Source organism: Apaloderma vittatum, unplaced genomic scaffold, assembly GCF_000703405.1.
Source record: "Apaloderma vittatum isolate BGI_N311 unplaced genomic scaffold, ASM70340v1 scaffold6246, whole genome shotgun sequence".
NCBI classification, from domain to species: domain Eukaryota; kingdom Metazoa; phylum Chordata; class Aves; order Trogoniformes; family Trogonidae; genus Apaloderma; species Apaloderma vittatum.
Window position 1 is genome coordinate 42,932 of NW_009721150.1, and position 21,661 is coordinate 64,592.

The 21,661-nt window shown below is 41.1% G+C and overlaps 1 protein-coding gene across 1 annotated transcript in view; it reads right to left on the minus strand.

The window, feature by feature from the left end:
• The window catches only part of RAPGEF6 (Rap guanine nucleotide exchange factor (GEF) 6), a 57,129-nt gene that overhangs the window by 21,460 nt on the left and 14,008 nt on the right, over positions 1-21,661 (minus strand). The window contains exons 2-15 of the mRNA XM_009871261.1: positions 20,809-20,940; positions 13,897-14,080; positions 12,891-13,027; positions 11,722-11,880; positions 11,030-11,182; positions 10,344-10,508; positions 8,829-8,936; positions 8,315-8,518; positions 7,808-7,916; positions 5,589-5,832; positions 5,101-5,258; positions 3,568-3,582; positions 1,460-1,700; positions 107-490 (exon numbers count right to left, since the gene is read on the minus strand). Coding sequence (XP_009869563.1) covers positions 107-490; positions 1,460-1,700; positions 3,568-3,582; positions 5,101-5,258; positions 5,589-5,832; positions 7,808-7,916; positions 8,315-8,518; positions 8,829-8,936; positions 10,344-10,508; positions 11,030-11,182; positions 11,722-11,880; positions 12,891-13,027; positions 13,897-14,080; positions 20,809-20,940 — 2,393 coding nt within the window. The remainder of the gene's footprint in view (positions 1-106; positions 491-1,459; positions 1,701-3,567; positions 3,583-5,100; positions 5,259-5,588; positions 5,833-7,807; positions 7,917-8,314; positions 8,519-8,828; positions 8,937-10,343; positions 10,509-11,029; positions 11,183-11,721; positions 11,881-12,890; positions 13,028-13,896; positions 14,081-20,808; positions 20,941-21,661) is intronic.

Here is a 21,661-nt window from a genome sequence, read left to right on the forward strand (position 1 = left end):
CAGGAATCTCTTCGGGATATACCTATTTCTTTTTTTCTCCGTTTAGATTCACAGAATTCACCTTTGAGAGCACAACTCAGAGCTGATAAATGGGAAGTGTTTTTACCTGATAACCGCGAACATGGAATTGAAGTTCTTGCATTCTCGACAGTGGAGGGCAATTTTAATGAAATGTTTGATAATCTTCATTCTTTTGAGTTGGTTGGGCTCTGCTAAGATTTCCATGGCAACCCAGAAGGTCTCTTGATTGATGACATCTTCAAACTGCTTCAGGTGAGCGTTTCCCGTTTTGGAGTCCAGCTTGTAAAGGTCGTCGATGTATTCTGTCGGCTCGATATTGCGAAATAATTCAAAGTCCCTCATGGAAAGCTGAGTGGCCACCTCGATGGTGCTCAGCTGCAGGAGTGAAATCTGACTTTCTCTCAGCAGCTCTTGAGCATCCTCATCTGAGCACAAGGTCTCGGTCTCCATGTTGTTTTTGAGATAATACCTAAAGAATAATTGAGTTACACCAAAACGTTAGAGCTGCTCTTCGGAGGGATCGCGAACACAAAGACATTGGACTCTCCCGGCCAAGACAACAGCGAGAGGGGACGGCACAACCTTGTCCTTCAGCTGTAGAAAATGCCATCGTTACTGAAGTAAAACACCATTTCAAAAGCTGTTTTATTCTACCTCTTTGCTCCTGTTTTCTGGGCTCTAGCCCGTACTAAGCCATAGCTCTCAACTTCCCCAGAAGGTCTGTTGTTTTTCCATTTGTAAATTCAGCCGTGAAATAACGGTTTAAATACACATTAGTCCTGAGAAATCTCTTGCTAATGTATTTCTCCATCTCTTACACAAATTTAGTGTGGTTTCTTACATAAATTCAGTGTGGTATATTAATATTTACATAAAGAACACAGTATTCAGGAAATGAAAACGTATCTGGAAAATTCATTTCCACGGTCTCAAGCAGATCACTTTCAGATATACGAAAGTTAATTCCTCATAAATTCCCTCTGTTGCCTAGCAGAGAAAACTAAATAATTCTTTCCTTAATAAACTTTCATCTGGTATGGACCAGGCCATCAGATAAAACCGAAGCACTTAACATTTCCGAACTGTTCACAACAGTTTACACAGGAATGGCAGGTTAGCGTTGGTTCCTTGCAACACAACATCATTTGGAAAGAAATTACTTGTATGCTTTAATCCTCAAGTACATGTGGAAAGTAAAAAGAAAAAAAATGTTTTCTGACAAGTGTAATCTGCTGTGTAGGTTATCCTTATTTGCCAAATTTAATTGTCATCAAGCAAGCTGGCTGCAGATTTGGGGTTTTTTTGGGTGCAGAAGGCAAAGCTGAAACATTTACTTGCTTGTCCCTCTAACAGACACCTGTCTATTTTCACCAAAACATCTCTTCCCAATGTTTCCTTCGGTTTTTTCGATCCTAAAAGGCGAATAAATCCCAGTTACCGTCCGTTGAGCTGGATCCTGTCGGCCAGTTTGGAGAACTGGTCCGGGAGCCTGCGCTGCTTGATGACCCCCTCGGGGCTGACGGACACCTCGCACAGGGAGTACGTCTCCGGGGCGCCCGTCAAGTTGAATTCGTGGACAGCGTGACTCACGACCTCTTTGGCTGTGGTGTCTTTGCTGATGATAATGTAACAGCTCTGCTGATCTGCTTTGAAAACTCTGATGACTTGATCTGGAATATCTAAACACAACAGAGTAATGCCTTTAATGCACGAATTGGCTTTCTCTTGGAAAGGCAAGAGGTTATTTATTATCTGATAGCCAGGTAACCAAAAAGCTAGCAAGAATAAAAAAAGCCATGCTGGATTTGATAAATATTTGTTAAAATGCTCAGCTGTTTTCAACTTTGAGAGGAAAGGAAAAACAAAAAAAAAAAAAAAGAGGACTCTTGTCCTCTCTGCATTTCCACAACTTGGTCACCCCATCACCCCTGACTACAACCAAAGCACAAGAGCCCTGGATCTATCACTGAGCTCTGCGCTGTCTCAGAAACTTTGGCAGCATCGTTATTTTTCTGGCTCTTGTGGGCCAGAACCAAGGCTTGGGCCAGGGCAGCTCCCTGGGGATGGGAACCCAGGGAGCACGGCACGAGGAGGGAGACGTGGTGGCTCCCCTGATGAGCTGCAAACACTCGCTTTCTCACCCTGGAGGAACTAAGCTGCTGCCAGCAGTTAATTCTTTGGCTAGCGTCCTTATTTATAGCACATTTTATGTATTATGAATGCATTAGAGCTTCATCTGAGGCAGCCTAGAGCAGGAAATAAATATCTAAAGAAACACATGTTTAATCTACAGTTCGATGACTGGAAGTAATTTGCTCTGTTTGTTATTGGCTTGATTTTCAAAATAAAACTGATTGGGAAAAAAAAATGTGGGAGTCGGGGTGCTGCCTCCCCTATCACCTACGCATTCATTTTTCTCTGCCAAAACTCACTGCTTAAGGAAGAAATGAAGGGCTCTTTTAATGGGGCAGTGACCTGCGGGGTTACTTCTTCTCGCATCGGGACTTAATGGTATTCAGGGGGCAGGGACGTCAGGGCAAAAAATAAGCAGGGAATTTATGATCCAGATCAAATAACTGGAAAAAAGAAAGCCTCAACATCAGCTGTAAACAAACTGGAATATGGGGGGAAACAGTGTTAAAAATAAAATCTGATTGAAATTAATTCTACTGATGCTTCATTACTACGACCACCACATTTCCCGAAGTCTCATTAATAGCTGGGGACTAGCTGAGTTTGAAAAGCTCCCTGAAGATATGGGGCCGATAAAAGCCAGAAAAAAAAAATATTATGTACTTATTTCAGAATGGAAGTGGGGAAAACAACACATTGAATAACGTGGGAAATGCCTGCACTCATAAAAATCTTAGTGAATCAAGAGAAGAGGCAAACATCCATAGCTCAGTACCAACATACGCAAACATTAGAACACACTCAGGATATAAAAGGAAAAGCTGCAGTGTGACTGGGGGCAGAAAGAAGGGGGGAAAAAAAACCCCAAACACCATGCAACCAAAACTTAGTGTGACTTGTGACAGGTGAGGGAGACTTCTACTGCCAGCCCGTGTCTGTCCTTGTAGTCCTTGCTTTTAAGCAGGTAAACTTTGCTTATGCATTATTCACCTCGCCTTGACATCACACACCAGATTTCAAGTCTGCATGCACATAATTTTAGTGCTACACAGTCCAACAGAAGAACATCTAAATCTCAAACTCCGTTACGATCTAAAACTTCAGTTTCTATCCAAGTGAGCAGCTTCATTCCTTTAAAGCAAGGTCGCAGAGAAGCAAAATGACCTGCCAGAGGTCATTCAGTGTGTCGGTGGCAGAAATGGGAATAAACTGCCCGTCTCAGGCTCAGAACAGCACCGTGGCTGTAAGGAGAACTGATGGATTTGTTTTATTTAAGGGAAGGTTACGGAGCACCGGGCTATCTAATGCCCTAACAGTAATAATTATGTCAATGCAATGTATGGACGTGTTAAGAATAACAGGCAAGCCATGCAATATTAAGGTTTGCAGGATGCTATAGATCAGGATACTTACAGTAAAACCCAACAGCTGCGGGCAGGGAAAAAAAAAAAAGAGAGAAAAAAACTGTGTCAACACCAAATTAAGACTTGGATGTTTACAAAACTCATCAAGTGTATGTAGGACACTGACAGAAATATTTTGGTTTTCTCTGCCATTCAAAAATCACAGCATATTTCTTAAAAATAAAATTAAAGCTAAGAGGGACGAGTTATCAACACTTCCTATTATGCGGTAACTTGTAGGGTATTAACTGAAGATTCTCAGAGAACACGTGTGCAGCTCTCACGCAGACAGCAATAACCTGGATTTGCAGCAAAAAGGGAACTTATTTGCTATGGATATTCATGCACTCCATAGGATCAGATATATCCTATCACATCCCTTTTAAAGGGCAAATCTGCACGTTTACAGAAACATAATTCGTAGCACCGAACGTGCAATTAGGCACAGAACTCACACTTGAAACAGGGAAGTAAGATTCTGACTTGTGTTTCCAGGCAGCTGCACATAAATGCCTCCTGCAGCCACCCCATAAACCACCTTCCTACCACAACAGCAATGAAAGCACAGACTACACATCTCACAGCATTTTTCACACAGAGACCTGAATACACATTGTGCTTGCAAAACCCTGCACGTTAACACCACTCTCTCCACAGCCCTCCTCTATCCACACTACTGCTTGAAACAGAAATTCAAAGACGGTGGATGGACAAGTCGAATTACAAGGAGTCCTGGGGTTGGGAAGAGATGACAGAAGAGAAAGGTACAGACAAGGACAATCTGCTCTGGTAAACTCCGGTAGAGCAGACTCTCCAAGGTGGCAAAATAGCTTGTTTTTTAACCAAGTGTGAGTGCCACATTACACAAAAGCTGGCAAGAGAGGTTCAGGCAGCTCATATTTGCAGCGAATCTCCAGTTTGGAGCCAGGACAAAGTGTGCTCGGCATGCCTGAGGCTGGGAAAAAAACTGTGTCCAGTTTTGGTCACCACAGTACAAGAAGGACATCGAGGTGCTGGAGCGGGTGCAGAGAAGGGCAACAAGGCTTGTGAGAGGTCTGGAAAACATGCCCTGTGAAGAGCGGCTGAGGGAACTGGGTTTGTTTAGTCTGGAGAAGAGGAGGCTGAGAGGAGACCTTATTGCCCTCTACAACTACCTCAAAGGAGGCTGTAGTGAGGCTGGGGCTGGTCTCTTCTCTCTAATTACTAATGACAGGACAAGGGGAAATGGCCTCAAGTTGCACCAGGGGAAGGTTAATTGGATATTTGGAGGAAGTTCTTTACTGAACGAGTGGTGAGGCACTGGAACAGGCTGCCCAGGGAGGTGGTGGAGTCACCAACCCTGGAGGTGTTTAAAAAAAAAGTAGATCTGGCACTTGAGGCTGTGGTGTAGTGGTTGGGTGTGCTGGGATGAAGGTTGGACTGGATGATCTTCAGAGGTCCCTTCCAACCCCGAACATTCTGTGATTCTGTGAAAAGGCATTTCCCTCCCTGAACCAGCTGCCTTGTCATCATCCCGCAAATCCAGCCAACACCGGTGTTTTACCTGAGGGATTGGAGAAATCCAGGATGCTGGTTGTGGGCTGCAAGAGGTCGGGGCTGCTGGAGGAGAGCGTCCCCGGGATGGGCATGATGGCCAGGCTGTGCCGGCACTGCCGCGTCCCCACGATGCTGTCGTCCTGCGACTGGCTCACGCTGCCGTCGCTGCAAAACAACTCTGCTTCAGCCACATGCAATAAAAAAAGTTCCCTATATTCATCTTGGGGTAGATAAAACTGAGGAAAATAATGTCACTCTGATGCTTTAATTACATGTTGCAGACAGGCTTTCAGAGCAAGGACAGAGGAAAAGTGTATTCAAAAGTGTTCACCACGAGAGAAAAGCGTTCCGTGGTCTCATTTTGCATTCACAGGTCAGATCTGCTGCATATTTTTTAATAAGCAACGGGGACATAATGACTGAGGATAGCAAGCAACTAAAATATCACAATTTAATAAGGAACTATTATTTTTTGACCAGTAGAGTCTCACTCACCTGAACAGTTTTGGAGGCAAGATGCTGAAACGGGTTTTGTCTAAAATTTTCCTGATTCTGTTTCTCCCGCCAGATACGGTGTTTGCTTTCATTTTCTTGTTTCCTTTTTCACGGGGAAACATCTGTTCCACATCTCCAGGCATATCTGGGATGGAGTAACGGTTGTTCTTCTTTTCTGCAATTTTTGGAATATGTGGAATTCCATTCTTCTCTTGTCCTATCCTGCACAGCAGCTCCTTAAACACTACAAGAGAAGACAGAATCATTGTGATTTATCTCTGCTCACTTAAAACTTCACCGTTAATTCTTCTTTACCCTCAAATATTTTACATCCCCCATTCCTGCAGGAAAAACGGAACATAGAATTATAAACCAGGCAATACATTGGATTTTAATTTTGATTCTGAGGGTGTGAGTCTTTCCCCATTTAGATTTTGCTTTCGACTGCCGTGGCAGAAAGAATAACCCTTAAACATTCAATAAAAAATGATCAAACATTCTGCATAGCGGAGATGTCTCAACTGTTTTTTAAATTAGTATGTATCACAGCAAATTTAATAAATCCAGTCTATTGTTACCAGAGAGGTAACACAGAAACACTGCGTTCATGGCAACGAGCTTGATGTATTGAGTGACTTTACCTAACAGATAATGGAGTGCAGATTCTTCCTCAAGAATAACTGCAAGACAAACTGGTATTTTCCAAAAACTGCCTTTGTTTGGTTTTAGTAACGCTACTGAGCAGAACCTGCATCAAATTTCCTATTGCATTTATCACACTAAGCCAGGCTATTGCCAACACTGACATTGCTGAAGATAAAATCCCACGAAAAAAACGGTGTTTACGTTCTTTGTGTTTGTTCCCATGCATAAAAGGTGAAAACAAATTGTTTGAATTGGTTTATCAATACCAATTATTTTTAAAAAATAAATAAAGCTTCTAAAGATAATTCAATCACTCAAGTCAGAAAATCAGTACTTCCCATCACTGGAAAACGCACAAGAGTACAGAGCAAATGAGTCAGCCGGCCCCATGAGCAAGGCAACCAGGACTTTCTGTAGAGCAAGCCCCAGTCACATTGCGGATTTCTACTAAGGAAGAAAGTTCAAGGCTACAAGCCTTCACAGCACAGATTCAAATATAAGAATAGGAACTGCTCACTGGCAGCACCAGGCACTTAGCACTCAATTAAAAAGACAGGATAATAAGTATCGCTGTTGAGAAAAGCTTCAGGACATGAATTTATTAAAGATTATCAGGGGAAACATTCTGACATCTTATCAGCTAGCAGGAAAAGATTAGAATCCGCACTAGAAGGCAAAGGTTGCTTATATTTACAACACAAATGACCATTCTATCATTGTCTCTGTTAGTTAAATCTTGGTTTATGTCACCCCACGTTGGGCTGGACAACCAGTTCCCGCAGTGGTTTACTGCTGGTTTGGGAATTATGCTAATTCTAGCAACCGCTGGGATCTTGAAACTTTTAATGTGAACAGAAAACAGCAGTCGAAAAGAAAAGTGATGGTGGTCAAGGGCAGGTAACTGGAGGAAGGAGCTCAGCCAGGGAAACCATCAGCGGGTCTCAGACAGAACCGCAGAGGAAGGAGCTGTCCCGGGCACAGCCTCAGCCTTTCTGTAGCTGCAGTTATTCTGTCGCCTGAACAGCATTATGGAAGAAGAACAGATGATGTGACTGAGATTTTCAAGAGGTATTTCTGTGTCTACATTCACACTGACAATTAAAAGCTAATGTTTACATGACACACCGCTTTTGACATTCCCTTTTCGATTTTCGATACCGAGGCAACGCAACCTGTCATTCTCACATCCGTTATAAAGACATTTTATGAAAGCCCAGTTTTCGATTTTTGCTGTTTCTTGGCAAAAAAAATTTTTGGCCCAGATCCCTTGGCTCTGTTTCAGCCATATCGCAGGAAAGGACACTAAAGACGCTTAAACAGTCATTTGAGGATTTCTCGAGGAGCAAAGAGCCGGCTACGCTGGCTTCGTGCCACCCACCGGGCAGCCCTTGGCACACGAGAACCTATCTGAGCAAACGGGGGCACAACGAGGGGACTTTTGCACAACTTGTCACTCCTAGAGCAAGTTGGGAAAAGAAATAGGAGGGAGAAAGTCTTATTGCACTTCTAAATGCAGGAAGACTGGAGCTTTTCTTCACGTACACAGAAATACGTCATACACAAAGTCTACTCACCAAAAATGTTTGTTTTTACAGTAATGGAGAGATGAGTGTTGTTCCTGAGGATTTCCAGAGCTTTTGCAAAGGTAATGTTCTCAAAATTCTGTCCATTTACTTCCATTATCTATAGGAAGAAATAAAAATCAGACTATTAAGAGAACAACTGTTCACAACAGACTTACAAATAATAACGAATAAAAAGACAAACAATAAGACTTATTTATAAGGCGATAATAATACAGTCACGGTGAGAACTGCCCAGAAGGTGTTGTATCACCTTCACAGCAGTTACAGAATGAAAACATTCTTTGTAAAATAACTATTTTAATCATGTCAGGGAAGTTATTTCCTCTAAACAAGCCACAACCTCCATTTCTCCCTGATAAATGCTTTAAGCAAATTTATTTTTGTGACATTCTTGCACTTTAGGAACAGCACCCAAATCAAAACCAGTGGATCCCAAACCGTGGAAGAGATATAACATCAAACTGGAATATTTCAAATGGGCTTTACTCTTTTTACCTGGTCACCACGCTTAAGTCCGACTTCTGCTGCTTTGCTGCCCATTTCCACAGTCTCTACAAAAATACCAAAACCTTTGTCGCTTCCTCCAAGGAGACTGAAATGCAGCGGCGAATCTCTGGAAGGCTTTTGCAGAGTAATTTGTCTCCATTTTGCTTTGGCGGCACAGGCAATATTCAGCAATCTGAGATGTCCTTTCATTTTCTGTAACACAAAAGGGAGTGGAACAGCTCTTCTACCAGAAAAAAACAGTCACGAAAAAAAAAACCCCTAAGTGCCAGAAAAAGGACTTTAGATGCCATGTATCCAAATCTGACTAAATAAACCTTGTCCTCTTTTGCAGCAACGCAAAAACAGATGAGTAAAATATATTTTAAAGAACAAATACATCCACATTAAAAGCCATCTATTAATTGTTAGACATGTTACAATGTGTTAAGTCCCTGGTGACACACTGGGAAATGAAAACGTGTAACAGTGACAGACTATGACAGTCATTCTTTTTCGCTCCTACCGTATCTTCCAAGTTCTTTTCAAATTCTTCCAGAAATCGAGTCATAGCAGGATCTCCTTCAAAGTCATTAAAATGATTGTTCACCCACAGTAAGACCACTCTGGTAACCTGTTAAAAAAATGAAAATTAAATTATATATGTATAACGGTGCCTGGGATTCTGCCCCTATAGGCTTTAATGTATAAAAGCAAAGATGAATAGAAGGACATGACAGAATAACATCAGAGAGATTACTGCATCTGCTACAAAACGCAAGTAGAAGATATTTACACTTGAAATCATCTTCTCTCTTCCTTTATTTGGGGAAACAAACTGAAAATAAATTTAAAAACTAAAAAAAAAAAAAACCCAAACCCCAAACATTTTCATATCTATTTGGCTACATCACCCCATACTCACTGGTTCACAAATCCATTTTCAGTTCACTCTTCCTAATGCTGCTTATCAAACCCATGTCTTATCTCCTTAAAGAAAGTTCTATAAAGTATGTTGTGATAATAAAAAGCTTTCTTTTCAGAACTTTTTAGCTAAATCTTCAGGTTGCTTTTGTATGTGCTACAGAGTTACCACCATTCACGATAAAGTCAGTCTGACAACTATTCTACCCATGTTGTTAAAAAAAAGATTAATCTATAGCAGTTCCTCTTCTAAAAATAAACCATTTCCTCTTTTATTTGCTGAGGCAGTTTTCTTTTACTTTCCTTTTTCTTAAAGACCAGGAGTTGCCAAAATGGAAGCACGGAAAAAAGGTACGAAGAGAAGCAGTAACCGGCGCAAAAGACCCCAGACAATTTTCCTACACAAAAAACCCAGAGCTTTTTGTAACTCTGTGGGGTTTCCCTCAGCTCAAAGCTAGAACACATAAAACTGCTGGCTAAGAATTTTACTGCCATAATTTTCAACAAATTGGTCGTGGATACAAGTTTCAGACTATAAAGATTTTGTGCGTGTGTGTGCATATAGCTACAGAGAGTTGAACCTCGGTCTATTTACGGAAGCATTTTTATCAACTGCACCAGTCTTCAGCGGAGTTTATTTTAATTAATTAAATTTATTTAATTTTTATTTATTTTTATTTAATTATGTTTGTTATTTAATTAATTTGTTTTGTTAATAAGCTGCTCGATCCACTGAAAAGCTCCAAAATAGGGAATTACGGAAGACAAGTACAATGCTGGTGTGAAAAGAAAGGTTCTATGTCTATGGAATCACGAATGCAATTTCCCTGCATTTCTGGAAAAAAAAGGATTTCAGAGACTGCCATTTACACCTTGAATTTAAAATAGAAAATGGTACTTATCAGTCTGCAGAAGAGAAGCAGTGTCATACCTAACTGAGGGTAGTGCACATAACAAAATACTGGAGAATCCTTTCTTGATACTAAGGAAAAATACTTGGCTTTAAAAAGTTCATATAAAATAGCTGGAGCATAATCTTAGTCTATCAGCAATATGAAAAAGAATCAATTTGGAGACATTCTCACCAGAAATACTCATCTCTCAGACTCAAACCAACCTTATCCCTGAGGCTGTCCACCGTGAACCACTCCAAGAGTTTATTCCCAACTTCCAAGGGGCTTGCTAGAAATGTTCTGTACGTTAAAAGGAAATCTTCGATGTAGGTTGGATCCACAATAGAATGTTCCTCTATTAAGTGCATGATGAGTCGCTCGGGTGTTGCCTTAAAAATAAAATGCAAAAACCAACTGATAACTCTCTTCACCGCCTCTCTCTAGAGTATCTTAACACAAAACCACATGAACAGGATACTCCCTTTTCAAATTTCAGTTACGGCAAGCTCAGGAGACAACACACTAACATGCTTAAATTTTCAGGCGTCTCTCACTCCAAATGCTTTGCATAGGCAATATCTGGCTAAAATAATTAGTAACTTAACCTCCCCTAACTTTGTTTTTAATTAACATTTTAAGTTCCTCTTCCAGATAACAAAAAAGAGTCAAAAACACAATGATGTCCAAAGGGTGTCCCCACTACAGAGCTCAATAATGTGCTGAAAAGGTCTAATTTTATTAAAAGGGAGATGGAAGCAAATTTGTAAAATAATATCCAATCCTTCCAATCCATTTTTTGAGCTGAGACACACAAAACTGAGTACATGTTCTTGATTCAAAGCAAAATTATATTTATTTACTAATAAATAAAGGTATAATAGAACTATGGAAAGGATAGAAGGAAATTCACCTTGATAACTATATGTCCTTTTCTGGTTCCACTGCGATCCAGCTCTCTGTGCTCCTTCACCATAACAATTTCCCCTTCTTCCTCCACTTTATGAGTGTTTTTTTCCACGTGGTTCAGAATCCTCCAGTAGTCTTGCTGGGCTATACACACAAACTGCCCCCAAACAACAAGGGATTGTTAAAAAATACCCAACGCACCAATGTATCCTCATCTTTGGGCCGCTCTGACAGCGTTTCATCCCAACCCCATTCTGTTCTGCCCAACTACACGAGAAAAAAGAGATAGAAATAAAAGGTAAAGAGCACTGGTCACCTCCTTACATCTCCAAAAGATCGTCTGAACGGGCTAAACAGATAGAGGGCAAAGCCTGTGAGAAGTGGAAATGGATATTTTTCTATTTATCTGCTCTTGCTGCCTGTCAGTCGCACACACAGCGCGACTGGGGTGGGCTACTCTTACATTTCAGCACAAAGCAGAAGCTGCTGCTTCTCACTCAATGGCGATGTGAAAGAAATTGCAGCTACTAAAAAGGAGCGTACAAGTAACCCAGCATCAGCAGAGCCCCTGACCCACAGCACACCAACCTCTCTGCTGCTCCTGCAATAAAGATCACGCTTTAAGACCAAAGCAGTCTGCTTGCTTTTACGAGATGCTTAAAAACACGAGGTAGTTGCGCAGAACTGTAATCTTACCTGGCAATCATCTACTTTGGTTCTGACCACTCCATTCATGTATTGTTTGTCCAGAGAGGGAGTAATTCCAAAACTATTTCCCATACAGAGGCTCTCGCTCTTCCCATCAGGATAGCTGATTTCCACTGTGCCATTTAAAATAACATACCAAGAATCGAGCTAGAGGAGGTTAAAAAACAAATTTAAAAAGCCGGTTCAACAACTTTTATAAGCTGTTCCAAATGCTCTTATCTCAGAAAGGCTTATTCCTGCCGTCTCCAGTGTGCTGTCACCAGTTTTGCAACATTTAATTCACTAAAAATGCGCACTGCAAGGCAAGCAACAGAGATGACTGAAACAAGAACGCTTTTCAGCGTTCTTCATTCATTTCAGAACCAATTCAGCAGGGAGGAACGCTGATGAATAGATTGCTTTGTTAATCGGTGGGCTAATTGCTGCAATATATTTATACCACTTTGTGTGAATGAACACCCTTCCCCTGGGCACCCATTTGGTCACTACCAGAGACAAGAGTCTACTGAGTCCTCTTGGAGGGATGACCTGCACCATTCCAGGTGTGTTGATCCAAGGACCGAGACGGATTTCAAGGGTATGGTTTGGAGACCCTGGGCTGGAAGCCTGACCATTAACCTCAACATCTGCCTCCTCCTACTGATTACGTATGGAAACTGCTCCTAATTCAGACATTTATGTCATAGTACCTAGAGGGTTGGGCAAGGATACCTCTCCTTGTTAGTATTTTAGAAATATACATTATAAAAATCATAGAACCATTCAGGTTGGAAAAGACCCTTGGGATCACTGAGTCCAACCATTAAACCTATTCTTCAAAGTTCACCCCTAAAGAAGAGAGCTGTTTTACCAACAGAAATTATGTCTTCTATGCCACAAATAATCTTTGAAATAAACTCTTCCACATGTTCGTGCTCACCTGGTAACAACACACCTAACGCTGGTTTGTGTCCACACTTGGCCCCGTTGAAGTCTTGAACAAGATCTAATACACGGGCAGAATCTCCCAAAAGGACGCGCTAGAGTTTGGGGATTTTGGCTACAGGTCACGGCGAGAGGTGCAGAGATGGGAAACAGATTCTCCAGCCCTTCACCCCGACGCCTTTGCTAAACCCTTGCCTGTGGCACTCCAACTGTGTCCTTAAGCAGTCACTTACTTCTTGGCCGTCTTCCAGTATGATGGCTCCTGCTTGCTCCACTACTTCAAATATCATCACGGAGCAAAGCTCTCTCCTCACAGACATAGTCATGTTTGCAAAGGCAGGGAGCTGATGCATGAACTCCAATAATTGCTCTGTTAGACAAAAGAAACATCAGTCTAAAGACTGCAAGACCCTTAGGCTCCTTACCCTCCACAGGTAGACTAAACCTCAGTTAAATTAATGGGAAAAAAAATAAATAAAATCACTCTGTGGTGTTATAACTCCCATTACTGCCTGTGGCTACATAAGCCCAGTGGGTATTTTGTCATCAGCAACCAGATCTTGGCTCTGCAGACCTGATCGTGTCCCGACTGACTCTTACGGCAGCAGTCTAGCTAGGGTGTGGAAGGTGTAAAAGCACTTCAGCTTCAAACATTTAGGAAAAATAAAAAAGACATGGTACAGTAATTATAAGCTTGATAGAAGAATGAAATGATTTTCCAGTGCTTAGAGCAGCAATGTGAAGTACAACATAGTGCAAATTTGACTGTTAAAACTAGCGCCAATTTCTAGTTAAACACTGCAGTACATGATTTTAATCTTAACTGTTTTCCAGTTTACAGTTAAGCAGATCTATACTGCAGTAACAGTTATTAAATGTCAGAGAGAACATACTAATTCAAGAGTATCAGCAGTCAAAATTACCTTGCGGCCCATCTCTCCCTTATATCAACACATACAATGACTGTAATACTTAACATCTTAAACATCTCAAAGACTTTTACTTCATTTCTGAGAACAAAAAACTCTCTCAGCCAGTAAGAGGAGAAATCGTTCAATTAACAATATCCCTAGAGCAAAATGATCTCTGGAAGGTATCATTCATAATTATGAGGACACGCATTTAACATTAACTCATTAAAGAATTTTCAGACACAGTTCTCTTACAGATGTTACAGGACATTGCTCTGTTTTAGCTCAAATTAAGGCAGTTTTACACAAAGATTTTTTTTCTCCTCACCAATATCATCATCAGTTTTGTCTGCAGGCTCCTTCTCAAGGCACTCTCGTACAACATCTCGCCCCAGAAGCGGATCTGAAGTTCTGTCAATGTCTTCATCTTCTTCTTCCTCTTCATCCTCAGAGTCTACAGGTGCTTCCGGAAGACCTGTTAAATCAACGTCTCCCATCTCACTTTCTGTAGCCTACAGAGAAAACATCCATCAGACAGAGTTCAGTGTCTGGGGTTTAATGCCATCTGGCTTTGCTTTAGGTAGCTCACATGGCAGAAGAAATTCTGTGACCAACAATTCAAACTAGAAATTCTAATAGTCCCCATTCTGAACTGAAAACAAAAAACCGAGCCCACATTGCAGTGAACTCTACAGTTACAGGACAGCACATATACATACCATTGGCATAAAACAACACCATGCTGCGGGAACGACCATCACAAATCCTGACACCAGAATTAACATACCAGGACACTTGTTGTCTGTCTTTAATTACATCCCTGCCCACCCTCGACGAGCTACAGGCAGTATGAACCCATCAATATTAACTGTGTGGCACAGGAGAAAAAAAACAAAGCAGATCGAGTGGCTAAAACGAAAGGGATTTGATCTCATTTTTAATTTTGGTATTACAACGTGGATTTTAATCCTGGCGTAGAGCAAGGATGTTACGGGGAGTAAATAAATGACTGGGGCAGGTAAGGATGATGATTCTTTCCTCTGTTGGCTGATTCTCATTTTATAGTATTTGCTCCTTCTTGCAAATTCGTGTAAGCAAAATGTTTTCTTTGCAATTCAAGAGTCCGTATTATCAATCTAGATTAATTTAATACAATTCAGTACCACCACTGGTTATCCAATGCCTGTAGACACATTTCTACTGTCATCAATAGATGGCAACATAGACACCACACTGAGCAGACAGCAGAAGCAACGGTGAAGAGGAATGCAAAGCTGGCAACAAAAAGCAGTATCACATAGGAATCACATACAATAATGCTTTATGTAAAGTTTAAATGATGTAATTGCATGAAAATAACTTTACAAACAGATGGAAGGCAAAAAAAAAGTAGTTTCAAATTTTCAATTTCCACAGAGTAGTTGCTCAGTCCCCTCCCTTATTTTTTTTTTAGTTTAAGCCAGCATGCAAATCATATTTGTTTAAATTCAAAAATTTGAACAAGATGTGCCACCAAGAAGACAATTATACAGAGACTTAGAGAAAATGGAGCTTATTTTTTTAATGAACACACATTTTCACTTTAGAAGAAACCCTTTAGATTTTACGAAAACACTGAATAAAACAACGCAAAACCTCCAGAATACACGATGAGGTCCTGCCCAAGCTCACTTAGAACGCTTCCAATGATGAGGCAACCTCCTCCAGGCAACCTGTTCCAGCTTCTCAGCATCCTCTTTGTAAAAAATTTCTTCCTTATATCCAAGTTAAACCTCCCCTTTTTCAGCTGAAAACCGTTACCCCTTGTCCTGTCACTACAGGTCCTGGTAAAACATCTTTCTTGGGAGCCCCCTTTGAGTGCTGCCAGGCTGCAGCAAGGTCTCCCCAGAGCCTGGTCCCTTTTCCTCCACTCACTGGGGGCTTCTCTTCACTGCTGTGACTCTTCCAGTAAGGTGGAAAGTGCCTCAAAAAGCTCCACCAGCCACTTCCCTCCAGACCCTGGGCTGAAGCCCGTTGGGTTCCACAAACTCCCGTACACTCAGCTTCCCCAGGCGCCTCAGACCTCAGCTTCTCCTAACGTGGGAAGGACTTTGTTTCCCCAGCGCCCTGCCCTGAGGCCGGGGCACCTGAGCAATGTGGGAACAGTGATTACCAGTGAAAATTGAGGCCAAAAATAAACTGAGTGCCTCTTCTCCATGTCGCTCATTCTCCTGTCTTATTTAGGGGCGAAGAGCAGTATGTTTTCTTTTATCTTCTTTTTCAGACTGATGTCCCTGTAGAAGAAGCCCTTCTTGTTATTCTTCTCATCCCTGACCAAATCCAGCTCCAACTGTGCCTCACACCTTTCCTGAGCCCAACTCTACGCGTCTGGGCAGCATCCCTGTGCTCCTCCCCAGATCCATGTCCCCGGTCACGTGCATTTCCCTCTTGTGCCTTCATTTGCCCAGGAGCTCCTTCCTCAGCCACACTGGTCTCCTGCCTTCCCTGCCTCAGAAGAAAACAACACTTAAAGTGATTTAATCACAGCAGGCTGCACTGCCTCCATCTTCCTACACGCTCCAAGCTGATCGGCTAATGTGAGCCCCGGCACTTCGACAGCTGAGCAGCACCTCCTTCTTCCACTAGACAGAACACCGGGTTTAGATATAACCTTGGACCCTTGAGCTTGTCCTCATTTCAATAATTAGCCAGCAAACCTAAGAAATCAGGCTTAAATGACTTAAGTATTTCTTTCAGAGTAGGATAACAACATGTATAGGGTTAAATCTGTTTTATATTACATCACTTTACTGGCTTATGTAGCTCACATGAACAGTTCTGGAATTAAGCCCAAGTGCAAATTGTGCTTGGAGAGTCTCAGCGACACATGATCAGCACAGTATTTTATTCAAGGACTTTTCTAGCACTTCTTCACCTAAATAGCCACAATTTCTATCAACTTTTCCAGGCAGGGTAAGACAGACTACAGTACTTTGATAACCTCAAGTCAAGGTAACGAAACTGAAGCAATAGGTCCTATAGAAAAGTGGTTCTTGAATATTTTCATTTTATATCCTACACCAGACAATAAAAAAATCTTCTCTTCTTGACAAATACTTTTTAATTTGATGAAGCTATGAAAGAGGAGATGGTCCTTGGGCAGTGTTTCCAAGATTACGTGCAGATGGTTGACAAAACGCTGGCAGGTTGGGCAGCGCTGGAAGGAACAGGAAGGTTTGGGCTCATAAAGCTGTCTGCACAAGGAGCTGCTCTTCCCAAGCACGACGCCCTAGCTGTTTCCGTTATCAAATATCAAAATCATCCCTAACGAAAACATTTATGAACTACTAATTTACAAAACGAAAGCAGACGCTGCAAATCCTCAAATCTTACACAAACACGGATTTTCATGATTGGGTCAATAGGGCAAGAACTTACTGAGAAGGCAGCGGGAACAGACTCGGGCAGCGCGGATCACGCAGATCATCGGGAAAGTTACCACTGCTATCAAAACATTTGTTGGCTATTTTAAACTCACACTATTACTACTCCCTATCCAGCACTGTAAATTTTGCCAGTCAACGTGTTTCAGCTCCATTTGCCAAATGCTGATCGTGGAGATGTACTGGACACCGGGCTCCGCTTTGGAAGCCAGAAGATGTTAAGAAGTTTTGGAGATAATGATACGTATCCCACTACAACGTGTGTCACAAACACACACTGACAAAGGTATTAAATAAGTCTCATGTAAAAGATTTCCTGTGTCATAACAACTCGATATGATAACGCAGATCAGTGCTTGTGACCCCTGATGTGACCTGCTAGGAAGAGGCAGGTTTTTTCTCCCTTCCCTCGTGTCAATTCAGTCAGGAGAAAAACATCCAATCCCTTTTTTCAGAATTGACAGAAAAAGCCCAAAAAGCCCTCAGTAAGGCCCACCCCCCTGGTGCATATGTCATAGATAATCCATTTTGATATCAAAACCTTAACCACAATCGGAATTATCGCTGGGCAATAACGTCACCGCCCACAAACATTATATGCTGCCAAAGTGATAAATGAAACGGTTTTTAAAAAAAAAAAAAAAAAAAGACGAGAGAAATTTTAAGCACACCACTTACTGACAGAAGTAAACAGGTAAGAAAAACCACAGCTTGTCCCGTCAAAGGGCAAAGATGCTTTCACTCTCTAATACCTGTCGAATTATTTTTCCCTGAGAATACCTTTAACAAGTCAAAGCAGCTGTTTGCAGAAGTTATATCCCCTCATTTCAACTTCTGGATGCATAAACATACAGCCTCCCCTACTTCAGGCCAAACATCACAGTTCTGAAAAAAAGCATGCTGTCAAGAATGGGGTGAATGAAAAAACTTTTAATTTTTTTTAAAAATCCACTTGAAGCAAATTAGTTTTAAAAATTGTAGGGAATAACCTTTTTTCCCCCTATATTTAAGAAAAATAAGTAAGAAAAAAAAAAAGGTCTACAGTCTGACAGGATAACAACTGCTCTGCAGTGTTGCGAGCAAGCTGGACTTTGCAATACGTACATTTGGATATTGCATCACATAAAGACTGAAAGCTCCAACAGGGAGCAGTAACAGTCCAGCAAAAGGGAGTAAAATACTTTCATACATTTATTTCCCCATTTTCTGCAACTCATGGTGGGTTTAATACGCTGTGTTCACAGCAGTGCTCCACTCCTTCTCTGCTCATCTCACCTTAAGCTTTAATGTTCATCATTTCCTGTTTAACATCCTGCACCGAGAAGCAGCTGGAACATGTGAAACCCCATTTCAACACCATCGATGAATGTAGTGTACCCAGATGAACGGAAACCCTTTCCAAGTCTTAATAAAAAATTACTTCATTCTTTGGTTCTACTATTCTAATCGTATTTTCCTATTCAGGAATTACATTTGCACTACTTACTGCAAAAATTAATGTTAAGATACCATTAATTCCAAAGGTCATTTCAAGGCTACATTAATCAAAATTACTGAAAAACAATGCTGACATTAATGACGGTCCTAGAGAGTTTGGCACGTAACAGATATGAAGCTGACTGCAAAAAGCAAAGAATCATTTCACAAATACTATAGGAAAAGTTGTATTTTAATGGGTCAAAAAAAGCTTTCAGCTACTGAGCCAGTACGCGATAAAATGTAAGTTTATTGTGTATCAGAGATTCTCTGCCTTCAGAATATGATGATGAATATTGAGGGAAACACGTCTTCTTTCCGATTTCAAGATCTCTATTGCAAAACACCGCTCTGCTAAATACTGTGCCGTGACATCACTGCACAGCATCGATCCAGGCACTAACAGCAGCCTGACAAACAGTAAAAAAAACCTTCTCCACAACTGTCAGAGCTACTGCAGCGAAGCCCACAGAGCACCCGGCATCTTTTAATGGGTTACAGTTTGCACATTATGTCCACGAGGACAAGACACGAAAAACCTCACTAAAATAATACAGGGAATAAGAAAACCAAACCGACAAACAGCGAGTTGGTGGTGGTGCTTTTTCCCCCCCTCATCACAAGCCTGCTGCACATCTTATCTTCACCCAGAGTTTAGCAAATCCTTGATTCTCCCATGTTATTTTTCAGGACTAAGGACATGGTAGCGATGACAGTGTCAGTACCTTTGAAGATCTCTCCTGAGCCTAACAGCGGTAACCCTGTCTCGGATGCCACCCTGGCTGGCCAGAAATTCTCAGCAGAATTTCGAGCTGGGCATGTTGCCTGCAGGATGCAAAAATGGATGGGCTGATGCTACAGAAAAGAAGATTCCTACCTGAAAGGTCCTCACTTCTCAAAATTAATAGAGAATTATTTTCACATTACTAAATTAATAATCCCTCAGGGTACAAAACCACATTTGCTATGGTGCATATAAATATGCTACTCCATTCTTTCTTTTATCTAGGTAGCTCTTGTTTGTTTAGCAGTTATGCTCCTTTGGCAATTTCTGAAGAGGAGACAAGCCATTTCACTGCAGTTAACCACACATCACAGAGTACTCATAACTACTATGATATTTTTGTTATCAATAATATATTTAAGTGCTTTTTCCTTAGAGGGAACCTCTCAGAACTACACAGGTAGACAGGCAGGCAGACGACGGTCAGGAAAACTGTCCATCAGCATCTGAATATATGAGATGTTAAGATACAATAGTTCTGGTCACTCTGACTAATTAAATCAATTCTGTTGCCTCAGAAATTTAATAATAAATTAATAATAAATAAACAGTATGGCATCTTCCAGCCTCTCAGCAATTGAGAGAAATCACAGAGCATTTTGAAAAGACTCTCGCAGGGCTGCAAGTTACTCCTGACCTAGCTGGCAGCAGGCAAATCCAAAGGAGTCGTGTGGTAAGAGATTAAAAGTGACAAAAACGCATGGAGACATTTAATGTTCTAAATGTTTTCTTTCCTTTTTATGCCTTCAAATTACCTGGCAATACTTTGCTGTAAATAGATACGTCACTAACCTGTTTCCAGTACAGAAAGAGTACCTGGGCAGTACCCAAGGAAAGGGAATAGGTCTCTTCAAAAAATCAAGCTACACTTTCATCATGCTCAACAGTTGCCATATCCTCAGTATTGTAGTCAGATTTCAATGTGAAAACGGAAAAGTTGTGAAATTACTAAGACAAACCCAAGATGAGCACCCTCATCACCAGAATTGAAAAAAAAAAAAAAAAAAAAAAAAAAAACTTACAACTCTAAAATTTGGCACAAGACAAATGTGTATTACCTGGGAACAAGTAAAAGCTATCTCTGGATTTCAGACACCTCCTATTCTCAGCAAGCAGAACTAGCATTTCCACAGTCAATTAGTGCAGAGAGTGAGTTTATTACCATGCTTTTGTGTGCAGAGGGGAACATCTGTTATTAACAATAAATACAAATAATCAAGGAAGGTATTTGAAGCACAAGAATGATTTCATTGAAATTCGTTCCACTTCTCAAAGAAGGAAAATGATCCCATAAATCACCAACAGTGATTTTTCAAAGCCACAGCACACTTGTTGGTAAAAAAAACCCAAACAAAAAAAAAGAAGATGAGAAATAGAACCAAGAGAGCTTCACCAGAAGTTTGTTTCACATCTGCGAGGCTGTGGAGGGGGCGACTCAACGAGCAACGCAGGGATGCGCAGGAGCGTCAGGGGGAAGTCTTGGATAAAGGGCACCTCGCTTTGTTCATGGAGAGTTTAACATCAAGGAAGGAAAAATAAGAAACAAATGCAATTTTACCTGATAAATATCAGAGAGGCTGCTGCTCCCAGAATCACTGGCAATGCTACATCCCGACTGGCTCGAGGGGACGTGCGTCACCTGAGGGTGAGGATTGTCGGTAAGATGCATCTTGGTGAGATCAGCTGGAAGCTGTAAATAAAACGGGTTTGGGGAAAGGCAGGAAAAAGAAAGGAAAGCAAAATAGGTAAGTCTGATCTAAAGACAAAGGCAATCATAAAACTTCTGTGAAACGTTTAATATCCACCTGTAACTTGACGCACATTTTGAGACAAAAATAAGAAATTTCGACTGAGGTTGCCCAAACCACATAGAGATTTTATACAACTGATAGAAAATGAGGCACCTTTCCATAAAACAAAGGTGGAGCTTCTTTACATGGTGGATAAACACCAACAGGATTAAGAGCACAGATCGCAACCAGTAGGAGACACCAGCCAAGCAGCCCACAGTCTTAAACAGCAGTTCATGCTGCAGTCCAACATGAAGCAGGATTCCTGTTTATAAATTCAATTCATGCCTTAGAGCAAGAATAACCAGTAAAAAACACCAATACAGAATCAGAAAATTCCTTTAAGGAAATGAGTACAGAGAAAGAATATTATGCATTCCTGGAACAAGTACGTACAGTAGCACTTCTGCAAATCTACCTGTAAATGAATGCACGCACATAAATACATAAATTTTAGTGCATGATAGAAGTCCACAAACATGTTCTTTCTATTGAAAAAAATAAAAGTGAGCAGTAGGCTTCTGAAGAAGCAAAGCCACATGGGATACTATAAAAGAACAAGTCCTTTAATTCAGTTGCTCTTTTACTTTGTACCCCATAAATTTCTAGATTTTTTTTTCA